Genomic DNA, 15278 nt, shown 5'->3' with positions numbered 1-15278 from the left:
TCTTCAGTTAAAAAGCCTTTCTGAAATGAGAGTGTCTGTGATATAAAGCCTCAGGAGGAACCTGCTTGGCATCCTCAGCACTTCCCCTCAGCTATGCGGCGAGTGCTGTGTTTTGTGGACGTTACATCCATACACAGCGCCACGTGACCTTGCGGACATGCCCCTCTGCGTTCTCAGGCCCGGATAGGGACCCGAATGGCCAACACAAAGTAAGGTGAATGTACTATACACCTCTACAAGGGAGAGGGGAAGAGGGGAAGGGGAGGGGGGGATCTGTCAGCAGATTTATAGTTTTTTTTAAACCACAGAAGCATAGGGCGTTTCCCAATGTTACTAGGTGGAAGTGCTGGGTTGTAATTAAACCATGCAGCTAAAGCAGCTGCGTCAACCAGCCACCGCCCATATAGACATTTATACACATCTCTGTATTAGCAACTGCTGTATTTTTTACCAAATCCCACAAGATCTATAGTAAGAACCCTCTCTGCCGCTGGGACCACACATGTTCTGAGACAGAGCTGCACTAAGACATATCATAGGTAGTGTAAGTTACTCCTTATAAAGGAGACATTTATAAGGCATATAAGGTATATTGAAGTAAAAAGCAAAGCTTCTTCCCTTACCTTGTCCTCGCTGCAGGATACTGCTGATTTAACAGACAGATCCAACTTTCACCCATCACGGCGGGCTGCGTTTAAACACGCTCAAAGATTGGGGCCCTTTTAAAAGGTGTTCCGCTTCTTTGGGCCTTGTATAGCACCCCTCAGGACAACTTTAGGAAAAGTAGCAAGACCAAAAAGCGTCCCGGTTCCTAGTTTCCAGCTCTCAAAGAGAAGCATTACAGGCAAAACCTAATTCTTGCATTGAGGTCCAGGTACCATCCTATGGCCTCAGTGGCGAGGATGGATCTGATTGTGGAGGTTTCTTTAAATCCAGCATGGATCCCTCCTGGAGCTCCGCAGAGTACATCTTCACTCGTTACCGACACCGGTGAAAAAACTGAGTGCTCCTGGAAGGAGGAGGGGTTATATAAGGGAGTCAACTTCCTGTATTGGTTATACCAGTGTCAACACCTGAAGGTAGGCCTATAACCCAATTACTTGAGACTCTGTGTCCTATGATGTACGATAAAGAAATACTGCTTTGTTTTGGGAAGGGTGGGGAACACCTGGAACCCCTTGACAAATTTTAATTGCAGTCTGTGTCCTCATTGAGGAGATTTCCCCTTACCTGTAGTCAGGATGGGATATGTTAGGAAATTTTTTTCAGCTGGAACAGAGATTCCAAAAAACAAAACAAACACACACAATGGGGGAAATGAAAGGATGGTGCAGGCTTTCTTCTGAACTGAGAAAACAGAGCAGATGCTGCTCCAAATTAGCAAAGGGGATGCAAGCCTTTGTTAATTAGGGGCAATTGGCTTCATTTTCTATACCCAGTCTGTGCAATAAAGGGAACTGAAGCTCCCTCTGACGCTCCTCTGAAATAAAAACTCGTGAGAGTGGTGCAGATATGCCTGAAACAGGTCTATCCACTTTGTTGTGCGATGCACCCTACTCTCACCAGTTCCCTGCACCCTTATAATGCTGCAGGAAGCTGGTGATGGTGGCATGTGCCACATTAAGTTTTGTTTATTCCCCGAGTACATTGGGGAAGGGATAGAACCTCTGTCAGGTTATTTTCACTGCCTGTAACTTTCTGACTTTGTGATAAACATTTCCTTTCTTGCCCTGCTGTCACAGCCGGTCAGGGGGACACCAACAAGTTAATAGACAGCAATAAAAGATGAAAAGGTAATTATTTCTACCACGTCTATCTACAACTAAAATGAAAAAGTTGATTTGAGTTAGAAGAACCAAGGTATCAACACAATACAAACATCACTCGTTGAGAAACAACAACCAATCCAGATAAGTTTGTCATAAATGGCACAAGCATCAGGAAATTCAAGACCAAAAATTGTCAATTCAGGAATTCTGCTCTTACCCCTTCCTTGGAAACACCGCAATGGCCCGAGGCTCGTCCAGACTGTTATTAATAAGCACCTTCCGATATCTCCCATCCAATCGGGACACCTCAATCGTGTTTGCCCCGGTGTCTGTCCAGTACAGATTCCTGGCTATCCAGTCCACAGACAGACCATCTGTGGTCTTCAGTCCTTCACCAATGATGGTCTCCATACCAGTGCCGTCAAGGTTTACCCTCCTAAAAGACAGCATAGATTTTCAGTAAACAAAACAGAAAACCTGTTTTCTGATACAATGTAGAGGAAAACATGGTAAACATACAAAAGGGTTATTAAAAGGACCTGCTGAAACATTCACAAATATCTATACAAAAGTATAGAAATTAGATTTTAGCCTAAAGGAGGATCACCAGTGCCAGCTGATACTTTCCCCTGAATTATTTGATGGAAGGGCAGCCGGCTGTGTGCAGGGCCATCCCTCCCATGCCTATTTTTTTGAAAACTGAACTCCAGGCAGATATAAAAAAAAAAAAAAAAATTAAAATGCACATTTTTTTACCTGCAAAAAAAAGTGCATAAGTGAACTTATCCTTTAAGAGGAACAAGCTAGACTTCTTAATTACTAGGTAATGAATACGCGCACCTGTTAGTGTGTGAAACGCGACTGCCATTTGTACTGTCTGTAACACTTGGGATGTTCGTTATTAAATAAAAAATTTGATGGATCTTGGAGTGCAGCCATTTCTTCAGTGTTGATTGTATGCGGAGGCGAGCCGAGGCGGGCACCTGTGATAGCATTAGGCTTCCTGTCTCACCTGGAGCAGCGAGTTCTTTTGTTTGGATACTATGGTAGACTAGACCTCATGTACAAGACTCCAAAAACCGGACGGATTTCAAAAAATTTAGAATGTTTACCTGCTTACAGCTTGCTAGAAGCAAAGTACCGCTGGTTCTAATGGGTAGGAAAAAAAAACAAAAACAAAAAAACAAACACACTCATAATGAATTGTCAGTGTATTATGCAAATGGAGGTGATGGCGTCATGTAACGCTCATCTCTGTGTAAAGACGCCCATTCAATATAAATAGCCCACGTTTGTGTTTGGGCGCTGTGTACAGCATCAGGTGGTCTACCAGGGGCATATCCCTTCGTCTCAGCATTACTCTAAGTACCCCATATGCCCTCTTATTTATGTTACCTGTGTTAACACCAAGCAAGGTTTGTAATGCCGCTATTAGTGTTTTTTCCTTATTGGATACGGGTTTTCTCAGCAGTATTCCCCTGGCGTTTATGATCACTGATTGCTATCGAGACGTACACCTGCCCCTGCTGTAGCAATTGTTTAAGCTTACTTACTAGTAGGTATCCATATGGATTTACATTAATTTGTAATGTCTCACCATTTGCATAATACACCGACAATTCATTCTGTGTGCTTTTTTTTGTTTTGTTTTTCTACCCATTGGAACCAGTCGTGCGATGTTTACCCGCTTACAGCTTGCTAGAAGCATTTTACATTTTTTTGAAATCCTCCCGTCTTTAGAGTTTTGTACTCTAGTCTACCATAAGGTATCTTTTATGGTTTTTGGTGTCTTATCTTTTGGTTTCTCTGACAGTAGAGCATACGCTTTTTAATGCAACATAATGTAAAACATATGTGATTGGTCAGATTTTAATTTGAATATATCATTCCAGACAGTGAGATTCGTTCTCCCTCCTTTTTTGTTACATCTTCGAACCTTGATCATGTCCTGAAGAAGTCTAAGGCCGCGTACACACGCGGGGACTGTTCGCTGAAACTGTCCGCTGAAACCAAGTTTCAGCGGACAGTCCGCTCGTGTGTGGGCTTTCAGCGGACAGTTTCAGCGAACAGTCCGCTGAACAAGGTTTTTCGGAAATTCCGAAAAACTGTCCGCTGAAACCTTGTTTCAGTGGACAGTCCCCGCGTGTGTAGGCTTGTTCGTCAAACAAAGTTGCGCGCATGCTCAGAAAGGATTTTCACGCCGAAAGTTATAATGCAGTGTATAGGACGTCGTATTTTTCGTCCCGTCGTACGTGCCGTTCACGTCATCGCGCACGGTTTCAGCAAACTGTTCGTCCGTCGTGTGTGGCCATGTCCGTCCATGCTAATTTTGAGCGGACTGTTTGCCGAAACTGTTTGACGGACAAAGTTGGGCGAACAGTCCCCGCGTGTGTACGCGGCCTTACGGCGAAACGCGTAGATGCACAAGGGCTCACTGTATCAACTATCATTTTATATGCTTTTTAACTTTTTGAACACTGATTATACAATGTACTTTTTTTTATAAATATTATTCTTGTTATTTCTCTATTGTTTCCATGCCTTTAAAGTCTGACCTTTGGATACTTTTGTAGTATCCTTTTTTGTTTCCCCTTCAATTTACAGATGTGGCATTGTGAGTGCCTTCTTTTCTTATTTTCCAGGAATACAGGAATCTAATATAAGACATATTCAGGTACTTGAATTGTTTTTTAACCCCTTCCTTGCTACCCACCTGATCACATCCAGGAAAACATCAGTGTAGTAGATTTGGTTTTCTACGCTGTCAAAGTCCAAAGAGATGACATTGTTGAGCTCCTTAATGGGCACGTAGACATCTGTGTGGTCATCTGTGTCCAGTGATATCCTGCGGATGGAGTCACGACTGGAGAACAGCAGATAGGTGTCGGGAGATGGGTCACAAGTTCTGCCATCTTCTTTCAGGAGAATGCCGGTAGGGCAGGCGCAGGAGTAACTGACGGGGTTTGGCAGACACAGATGGGAGCAGCCGCCATTGTTGTTACCACACTTGTTGAATCCTAAAGGGCAGAAGAAAGGAAGCACAATGTATTTTCACATGACTCCATTCATACATAAAAGGTATAGCTATTAAAAGAAACCTATAATACAAATATTATAGCCTCCCTCTAAAGAGAGAAGGCTGGTAATTACCAAGGTTTCCTTCCTTTTCTCATGTTGCTCCTTTTATTGCTTATTTTATATGCAACTTAACAAAGCTACTATAGATCAGTGTTTCTCAACCTTTTTTCTGTCAAGGCACCCTTTAAAAAATGGGCATCTTGAGGCACCCCATTCTAAAATGTAAAAACTAGTCTAATAGTTTTACATAATGCAGCAACAATGCAGTAACCCCATATAAACCCTTCAATAAACGGATAATGAAGCCAAAAAATGCACCTGTAATTAAATTATAAAAATGACAGTGGGACCTAACAAAAAGCAGCCAGGATATCTATACCTATCCTTTGGAGGCAGGAATCTTCCTCATCAGCCTAGGTCTTTCTAAATTAACAAAATTAGACGTATGAAAGCTCTGACAGCCTCTCAAACACCAGGAGTTAAAAATCGATACAAATACGATTTTACTGGATAGAGTTCACAGGTTCTCAGGAATATAGACAGTTCTTTCTAAGGGTCAAATTCCTCAAGCTTAACAAAAAAAAAAAAAAAAGGAAGAGGGTCCCCAACTGAGATTGCAGTACATGAGATCGGGTACATTCAGATAGGGGAATCCAGTGATTTTTCTAGCATTCCACCCATGGTGGAATGAAAGAAAATGAGCCTATCAAAAAACGCAGTCAGTGTTGATGACTCCCACTGTGCTATTGAGTTTTGCCGATGGGAAGCCTTCCTGGCCCGACAGAACACAATGATTACTGCTACAGGCTATATCTAAAAACAATCCAACCAGCCTGCCCATAGATGGCTAGAATCTCAAGATGTAATTCATCTCTGGCCAGCTTTAGTATTACAAAAGGTCTACCTGATCACATAAAATTTTAACACATCTGTTGGTAAATTTTTGATATGTCAGATCATAAAGCGATAATGTGACCACCTTTAAATTGACATGTAAAAAATGAATGTTTAGAATGGATTCTAGGCTACACAAGTAGTACCTACCAGGAGCATGAGTCCTATCAACAGCCTGAATGTCCATCAGGCCAGGCAGGTTGTCTCTGACCACTATGATATTTGCACCAGTGTCTTTGTCAGCTCTCTGGATTTTGCGTGTTTGCCAGTCAGTCCAATATATATGTGCACCGAGAAGGGTCAGACCATATGGATGCTGCACAGGCGACACTAAGATCCGCCGGTTTCTTCCCATAAGGTCAGAAGCCTCTATTCTCTAAGGAGGAAAGGACAAATACATTAAAAAAAGACAGAAAGAGACAAGAACATATAGAAGCACATCAGATATGGCAATGTTATGTATTAGGTGCCTCCATGCGCAAGGCAGAAAAAGGAATAAAATGCACTAAAACAGGAAAATCATATACAAAAAGGACTTTAACCCCTTCATGCCTAAGCCTTTTTCTGACATGTTTTGCTTACAAGTGACTTAATGCTGCCAAACATATGCATACATACATATACACACACACACACACACACACACACACACGCGCGTATACATACAAAGACCCAAGAGAATAAAATGGTGAGTGTTGCAACATTTTATGTCACACCGTATTTGCGCAGCAGTCTTTCAAATGCAATTATATTTGGAAGAAAGACACCTTTTATGAACAACAAAACAAAAACAGTAAAGGTTAGCCCAATTTTTTTGTATAATGGGAAAGATGATGTTAAGCTGAGTAAACAGATACCCAACATGTCATGCTTTAAAACTGCGCTCACTCGTGGAATGGCGGCAAACTACGGCACTTAATCTCCATAGGCAATGTTTAAACATTTCCACAGGTTACCAGTTTAGAGTTATAGAAGAGATCCTGGGCTAAAATTATTGCTCTCACTCTAACGATCGTGGCAATACCTCACATGTGTGGTTTGAACGCAGTTTACATTTGTGGGCGTGACTTACATATACGTTCGCTTCTGCGCGCAAGCATGGAGGGATGGGGCGCTTTAACATTTTTCTGTGGGACAGTAGAGGCCCGTGAAAGGCGGGGGGGGGGGGGGGGGGGGCTACACATGTCACCTCCTGCTGCTTGGAGTAACAGCTGAGCGACGTTGTTAGCCTCATCAGTTACCACAAGAAAGCCGACAGTCGGCTCTAAAAAACGGTTCCCGGGGGTAATGCCTGCATATTATTTCAGTACAACCCCTTCAAGCCAAGGCCCCATATTTGCATCACGTTGACATGAAGGGGTTAAATATGACCGGACAGAAAAAAAACTGGTAATAATCCTGACACGGGGGCAGAATGGTACCTACTCATCTGAAGAGCGCCCACAAAAAAGGTAAAAGGGCAATTCCTATTCATGAGCCAAAAACACCCTCCCATAAACTGAAGACAATCAAGTGTTCATTTAATGCCAACATTACCTCTGTATGCGCATCTGCCCACAAAAGCTGAGAACCTGCTTTATCCACAGCCAATCCGTTCGGCCATCCAAGGTTCATGTTTATCAGAACTTTGCGGTCAGAGCCATCCATTCCTGCCCTTTCCAGCTTGGCATTCTCTCCCCAGTCTGACCAGTACATGTACCTAAACAGAGAGGAATAGTTAAGTGCGACTGTTTCTTCATTATACCTGGTGGGAGCACCAGTCATTCAATAGTGAAAAAAGCAGCTAAACAAAGTACTTGGTTATTTCAGTAACTAAAGTTTTTGTAGGTTGCGTTTAAGATCCATCCATGTTCTACTGAAGTCCCACTTGGCCATCATATTACCATAGCAGCATATCTAGTTTGGGTTGTGGGAGCCTTAGAAGAGACCCGAAGGCCACCTTTGATCTTGTAAAGAGAGAAAACTAAAAGAAAGTTGTCAGTTGTGTCTCCCAACACTAGATTTTCGAATAGTTTTCTCTCTGAATCTTTCCCAGCTGCCATGATCCTTACAGACACAACCCAATAGCACCTCTAAGAGCCATCATGGTAAGGGTGGAGATGAAAACTACAGAAGACGTAAAAAGTACCAATCCACTGAGCTTATCACACTTTCCAAATATACATATATTCATAACTTATAACATTTAAAAGGAGAAGTCCAACCTACACTCTTCGGCTGGGCTTCTCCTATGGGTCACAGGAGCGCAGTTTGTTTTGCACTCCTGTGACCTATTTTCAGAGAGTGGACTGAAGTCCACTCTCTGCCGACGTCACAGATATCAGTCCAGGCACTGCGTCATCACGTCCGGATCCGCCAGGTGCCTGGACCGACACCCGTCTCAGCCTCTCAGCGAGCCGATGAGAGCCTGAGATGGCCGCTCCCCTCCCCTCCCCAGCTCAGCGCTCCAGTGAGAGTGTGGAGGAGCAGAACACAGATGGTTATTGATAGTTCGCAGCTCTCTGCTCGAGGAGCTATGAGAACTGAGCCATCTGCGGTTTTCGACCGCTCGGTTCTCAGTGTAGAGGCGCCGGGGGACAGATGCAGCATTCACCTAGATAAGTATGATGGGGAAAAACTCTCAAAACCATACTTCTCTTTTAAGGTCAATACCTTCCTTCCATATCCTCTTCTTTTGCAGTATATGGTCAGTACTAACATGACAGGTGCCCTTCGAAGATTAAAGGATAAGTTCACTTTTGGAACAGTTACATGTTCTCCCTGTTTTTGTGTGGAACATGTAGCATGTTCTAATATCTGCAGCTCTCTCCCCAATGCCCCCCTTCCCTGTGACAGCGGGTCATGGATCTTCTCCCTGCACCTGCTTTCACCATTCAAAAACAGCAACCGTTTCCTGTGAATAAATGCCTACAAAATTTGAGCTGCAAGGGTTCTGTTGACCATCCACGTTGTCCATTGATCTTCCTGCTCTCAGGCAACTGTCTGCACGTATAAGGTATGCACAGAGTGCTATGCTGAGAGTCTGCAGGAGCAGGAGAGTGCACCGATCTGCTGATCACGGGTGCAATGATCTGTAGGTTTCTTAGAAAAAAAATAATCAATGGACATTTTGTTACATGCAAAAAGATGCACATTTATTATTTTTTTGTAAAAAGGTAAACCTATCCTCTAAAGCAGTAGTAAAACCACAGCTGCTGGAAAAATAAAAAAAATTCCTTGCAAGGTCATAATGTGCTAGTATATTCTATAGAAGCCCTCCAGCACCACAATGACACTGCTGAGAGGGCTGACATCTTCCCGTGCCTTCATTGTAGGTTTGCGGCCTCAGGCTACATAAGTGGCCGGGGGCATGAGGACATCACTCCAACAGGAGCCGCAGCTTATGGCACAGGCTCTGAAGGTCCAGCACTGTAAGCCAGACCTTCAGAGCACATGTGCCGGTAATGTCACCGATCTCCTAAACTGTGCAAGTTTAGGAGCTTTTCACAGTACTGAAAAGGCAAGCCTCATTATAGGCTTATCTGTAGGTACAAGTGGTGTAACACAGTTTACTACCACTTTAAATGGGAAAGGATACCCTTTCATCTACATTAGTAATTCTTGCTTACCCCATCTCATGATAAAGAGCGATAGCTCGCGGACTTCCCAAGTTCTGCCACACCAGAACCTTCCTCATGGAGCCATCCAGATTCCCTGCTTCAATGCGATTAGACCCAGTGTCTGTCCAATATACCTTGCGGCCAATTGCATCCACTGCCAGACCATCGGTGGTCACCAAGCCTGTGATAAGACAACATGAGCATGAAAATATTTATATAGTCCTATGACATAAGAAAGCTGCATAGCTGTGCAGATACAGTATTTTTAAGTGGTTGATTAATTACCTGTGGTTAGTACATCCTGATAATTAGAGCCATCCAGACCTGCTCTGCAAATTTTGCGAAGGGTACTGTCAGCCCAATACACCAGACCTGAAAGGAAAAAAAAAAAAAAAAAAACATGAGGCGGAAATTATTCACAATATATCCATCAATTGTTGAAGTCCTTGGATGATTAAGACTTTTAGGTTGAACTGTAGTTATGCAGTGTTGGGGAATAAACCTTCCCACCCCCATACCTACTTTAAGCGTCACTTTAGCAGACTCCCTTGGCGCTGTATCCTCTAAAACTTTATTTGCAGCTCAACAAGCCAAAGCTCTCCAAAGTCATGCATTGTATGTGAGGACACCGAGAGCCTGTCCATATCCTAAGAGCATCAGAGAGCAAACAAGAGCGACAGCTGCCAGGGCAGCGAGGAATACATAACTATATGAGCAATTGGCCATTGCTTAGGGAATGCTGGATCTTGTAGATAATTAACTATTGAAGGACTGACGGGCAACCATGGCAACAGCCTTACACATTACCTGCATAGATCCTTTTATTGAACAAACAGTAAAGACTTTCAAGCTCCTCAATATCCAATGATCCATATCTCCCCTGGTCCACTACACCAATTTCAGTCTAGGGAAGATACTTCCTACACTTAAAATGTGTGATGCGTCTCAAAGGACCAAAGGAAGAGGAGATCCCCCGTGAAATATGTCAGCCATTTAAAGTCTTTGAAGGGTCTTCTTGCCTAGACCGAAAGCCGTGCAGTGGACCAGGGGATACGAATCACTGAATATTGGGGAGATGTAAAATCTTTGCCGTTTGTGAGTAGAATTATTACTTCAATAAAAGATCTACAAAAGGCAATGCGCAAGGCTGGTGCATCCTCTTTTCTTGTTTTTTCTTCAGTATTCCGTTTGGGCTTCCCTAATCCCAAGATTATGTCTTGCAAAAATATATTTTAGACTGTGGAAGAGTAAAGGTCCATCACTGGAGGTTGTTTTTTTTATTATGACTACTCAAACATGTAGCCCGTTACATTCAACAGTCTCACCCTCTAAGGGATCCACACTGACTGCTATGGTGTTCTTCATGGTCATATTGATGGGGACAACAACATCTGCAAAGTATGGGATATCCAAAGACACCGAGCGGATATCAGTCCTTCGGGCAAAAATAAGGAAGCGGTCCATTCCTGGGTGTGGAGGACAAGACAGAGAAGAAGGGTCATAGTCCTGACTAGATGATAAAATACATATATAATATGATCAATGGACTGAACATACCTGAAGAACAGGTCCTGCCATCGCCAAGCAGATTGACCCCAGTAGGGCAAGCACAGCTATGGCCTTTTGGATGGGGAGAAAGAAGGCAAACATGGCTACAGCCCCCATTATTGACAGAACAGGCCGAGCGAACTGTGGAAAGAAGAAAACAATTACCTTCTAATGCTGCACAAAAGTGGATATGTACTGTAGTAACATAGCTGTACACCCTTAACTAGACACACCAAACTTACACATGAGCATCACACAGCTGAAGTGAAGCGGAACTCACACTGTTATCAACAAGAAAACAAAATAGTCACTTGCTCTACTTTCAAACGTATTTACCGATAGTAGTGTATGCAAGAAATTCTAGATAGCATTAAAGGGAACCATCATTCCAGAGGAAATTACAGCATGAGCTTTATTCAACTACTGGCTGAATGAAGCCCATGCCTAACTAACGAGGCGTACTAGAAAAAAAAAACGTCTGTTCAATCTAGAAGTGATCGAATGATGGAGAAGTGCTTAACTACACTATTTGTAGAGAAACTCATTTTCATTTTGGGTTCAACCCAGGCAGCACATGTAGAGTTTTCAGATGTTCCATACCTTGCATTCGTCGTCTATGAAAGACATGAAGGTCCATCAGGTTTTCCAAGTTCTCCCGCACAGGCTTGCGGTCAAGTCCTGTCTTTCGATCTGCACTCTCAATGCTTTTTGACTGCCAGTCTGTCCAGTAAATACGATCTTCATACAAGGTCAGACCAAAGGGGTGGGGTAGATCTGTACCTATTAGCACCTAGGAGATCCCAATAACTAGTGATTATTGTTTGGTCTTGCCCCTGATTTGTACATAGAACTGAAGAACAATGTTGTGCAGTGGCATCTTACCATTCGGTCAGCGCCATCAAGCTTGGCAGTTTCTATGGTTTTCATGCCAGCATCAGCCCAGTACAGCCTCTCCAATTCATAATCAATAGCTAAGCCGTTTGGCCAAGTGAGATTGGAGGAGATGATGACCATCCTTCCAGAGGCATCCATACCAGCACGTTCTATCTTTGGATTGGCACCCCAGTCTGTCCAGTACATGAATCTGGAAGAGAGCTTGTATATTAAAATTCACAAAGAAGGAAAGAACACAACTCTTTGGTTTGACTGAGGCAACCGAGATGGGAGCAGAAAACCTAAACTGTCCTCACCCTCCTATGGGATCCACCACAATGTCCCTAGGCCGGTCCAGGTTCTCCCAAATCAGCACACTGCGCATGGAACCATCAGTGTTGGACACTTCAATCCGATCCGTCCCTAAAAGAAAATACAGAGCAATAAATTATAAACCTCGAAAATATAGAAGAAGATATTGGCAGTTCATCAGCATTTCAAATATTTTACATAACTAAACAAAACAACTATTTTCTACTGGCAGAACCTTTTCAGTCTTAATACATTTTCTGCAAGTAAAGAAAATAAGTTGACCTCGAGAAGAAATCCACTATCAATATTATAAGCCTTCCCAGTTGTCTTCTGTACTATAGAACCCCCCCCCCCTTATGTTATGCAGATGAGGAGGGGGAGGTGTTTGTAATCCATATCAGGACAGCAGGTATCCCAAAGTGGGGCTTTAATAACCAGAGAGCACCAATGAAGGGCAATGTGCTCTTTAGAGCATTGATCCTTGTTCTCGGACTTGCTATACCTGTATGTGGCTGAAAGTACAGTATATAACTGTAGAAGAATATAGCTTGTAGCAATCCATCAGTTATATTCCAATGGCCTCTTGAATAGTATTTTGAAAACAGACAAATAGAATCTTTCTAGTCTCTTTCAGTAACACCTTTGCCGAATGGTCATAAATCAGCCTTCAAGAGATTATTGACCCTTGGTTCAATGATAAGCTTTCCGTAAGCTTGTATGGGCATTTAACAAACGTTATGCCTTTTCTTTACTTGGCAGATATCCTAAAACCCTGATACTTCTGTTGGGTGCCGCCATCTTGGATGCAATGTCAGCAGCCCCAGCAAACTCACAGATGTCACTCAAGTGACTGTCTATAGCAGGGGTCTCAGAACCTTCTAAAGGAAGGGCTAGTCCTTCAGACTTAAGGGGGGGCTGGACTGTACCCAGTAGGCATAAGCAATACCCAATCCTTGGTATTAGGGGAAGAAATAGTTGGTATCAGTGGAAGGAATTATGCCCCATTGTTGGTGTCAGTGGCAGGAATAGTGCCTAAAGGGCTGGATAAAGGCAAAGAAAAGGCTGCAGCCTGGAGACCACTGGCCTATAATATTACCTTTCACTCTCCTAAAAAACTATATACATACATACATACATACATACATAGAGAGTTATGTAGAGTGGTGAGGGAGGGAAGGAGGTGCTGGACCAGCAGAGACACTCGCAGAAGAAGAAACTGGAATAAAATGCTGGGAGGGAAGGGGACGGAGCTAGGGACTTGAATCTTCTGAACCAAAATTTGCTAGTAGGTTCAGAGGTATGTTGCATGGTAATAAAGATGGTTTATGAAAAAAAAAAAAAAAAAAAAAACACTGCAAGAATTTAAGTGCATGAGGTTTCTGGGCTTTTATTATTTATTTTTTACATTTGTTGTTAATGGTGGCAAACTATTTTTATGGGCTACACTATAGCTATTACTATTACATGTGCAGTTTTCAAAACTATTGAGCTCCAAGTACATTACCTGCATCTGTCCAGTATATTTTTTTTGTAACCCAGTCTATAGCCAGTCCTGCAGGGCTCTCCAAGCTGGTTTCAATGATGACCTGGTGAAAATTAAGGAAACAAAAAAATATGTTATTTAAAATTACTTATAGCTATTTATAAGTTTACTACTTCACTATAATTCCTTCCTTGATTTTTTACATGTCTCAAAAGTTAAAAATAACTCCTGCAAGCTTTCATACAATCAGTTTGATTGAGACCTTACAATTAAGTCTGCTACCCAACCAGATTTAAGTGATATTAAAAGGCTTTCTTTAAAAAAAAAAAAATAATCATCATGTCATATGTACCTGTTCTGTGCAGTGGTTTTGCAGAGAGCAGCCCAGATCCTCCTCTCCTCCAGTCCCTGCAGGCACGCCTGGACTCCTCCCTCCTGCCGCGTGCCCTTGCATTTAGGGCACCCAGGCAGGCCGATTTCTGAAACCGTGGCTCTGTGTGTCCAATTTACACACAGGCGTGGCTTGTCCCTGCTCCTCTCATTGGCTTACTGGATGTGATTGACAGCAGCGGCAGCCAATGGCTCTTGCCTCTCTCAGCCAATGAGAAAGTAGAGTTCTCAGAGAGCTGAGGCTCTTGTACACCTCGCTGGATTGAGATGGGGTTAAGGTAAGTATGGGGGGGGACTGCTACACAGCAGAATGCGTGAAGATAATAAACCTTGAGCCCTTAGAACCACTAAGCCCAGCCTGTTATAGCTGTTGCAGCTCTTATCAATTAAAAGTGCAAAAACCACATCCAGCTTTTGGTTATTGGTCTATGAGATCTCACAGACCAGTAGTTTATCTGCTACAGTATAGTACAGTAATCTTTAGAACATCTAATCTTGTTGGAGAGATGTATGATGTGTTGAAAAAATAAAAATAAATTGAAAAGAAAACTAGCGGCTCCATAAGATTCAGAACACTGGCAACTATTACTCTGGGCAGACAGACAAGAAGTGCCTTCTCCTCTGATGCATTTCGTCCACAAGTCTGGGTATATATTCTTTCATCTTGTAGATGAAATGCGGAAGATCTAGGTGGAGACTCCTTCTCCATTTGTCTGGCGTAACAAAATTGTCAGCAGTGAATCATACCAGAGTGCCACCAGCTCTCTTTTTATTGAATATTGTTGGCGTCAGAGGATGAGCCTCGGTCTGGCATCCGGCACCCAGAGTTTTCGGATGGTGAGCCAGTTATAGACCTAAGAGCAGTGTGCCTCCCTTTTTGTCAAAAATGGGGCAAAAATTTGGAGTAGAAATCTGATCCAAAATAGATCAGTGGTGTGCAAGCCATCTTATCTTTTCTTAGAGCTGGTTAATAACGAACAAAACATGGCATAATCTAGAACTGCCCTTGCAAAAGTAGAAATTCGAGTAATGATTCTAAAGAAAGGTCATTTTAAAGAGCATTAGGCTCTGAAATGGTTTATGTAGAGAGACTATTTCATTTTTCAGTCTCTTACCTCCTGTCCACTGCCATCTGATTTTGCGCGGTTGATGGAGTCTGCGGTGGTGTCGCTCCAATACATATAGTCATCAGAAGAATCCCAATCCAGTGCAACAGCACTGCGCACATTGGACAATGGGATGACAAAATCGGAGAGGTCACTGGTGTCGAAGCTAATCCTTCGGATGTCCGTCCTTCGAGCAAAAAGCAGGAACTTGTCAAGACCTGATCGA

The 15278-nt window shown here is 42.9% G+C and overlaps 1 protein-coding gene across 3 annotated transcripts in view; it reads right to left on the bottom strand.

Annotated features, from left to right (window-relative positions):
• The window catches only part of LOC143940180 (low-density lipoprotein receptor-related protein 4-like), a 169877-nt gene that overhangs the window by 32758 nt on the left and 121841 nt on the right, over positions 1 to 15278 (bottom strand). For all 3 annotated transcript variants that reach the window (XM_077461325.1, XM_077461317.1, XM_077461308.1), the window contains exons 17-29: positions 15062 to 15270; positions 13578 to 13659; positions 12079 to 12184; positions 11771 to 11972; positions 11489 to 11678; positions 10898 to 11029; positions 10666 to 10806; positions 9626 to 9712; positions 9350 to 9521; positions 7278 to 7440; positions 5892 to 6117; positions 4483 to 4786; positions 1987 to 2205 (exon numbers count right to left, since the gene is read on the bottom strand). In XM_077461325.1, coding sequence (XP_077317451.1) covers positions 1987 to 2205; positions 4483 to 4786; positions 5892 to 6117; positions 7278 to 7440; positions 9350 to 9521; positions 9626 to 9712; positions 10666 to 10806; positions 10898 to 11029; positions 11489 to 11678; positions 11771 to 11972; positions 12079 to 12184; positions 13578 to 13659; positions 15062 to 15270 — 2233 coding nt within the window. The remainder of the gene's footprint in view (positions 1 to 1986; positions 2206 to 4482; positions 4787 to 5891; positions 6118 to 7277; positions 7441 to 9349; positions 9522 to 9625; positions 9713 to 10665; positions 10807 to 10897; positions 11030 to 11488; positions 11679 to 11770; positions 11973 to 12078; positions 12185 to 13577; positions 13660 to 15061; positions 15271 to 15278) is intronic.

The sequence above is a fragment of the Lithobates pipiens genome, unplaced genomic scaffold, assembly GCF_037356315.1.
Source record: "Lithobates pipiens isolate NorthernLeopardFrog02 unplaced genomic scaffold, aLitPip1_a1.2 Scaffold_10, whole genome shotgun sequence".
NCBI lineage: Eukaryota > Metazoa > Chordata > Amphibia > Anura > Ranidae > Lithobates > Lithobates pipiens.
The sequence above is the reverse complement of the archived record's forward strand: the minus strand, read 5'-3'. Positions and strand labels throughout refer to the sequence as shown.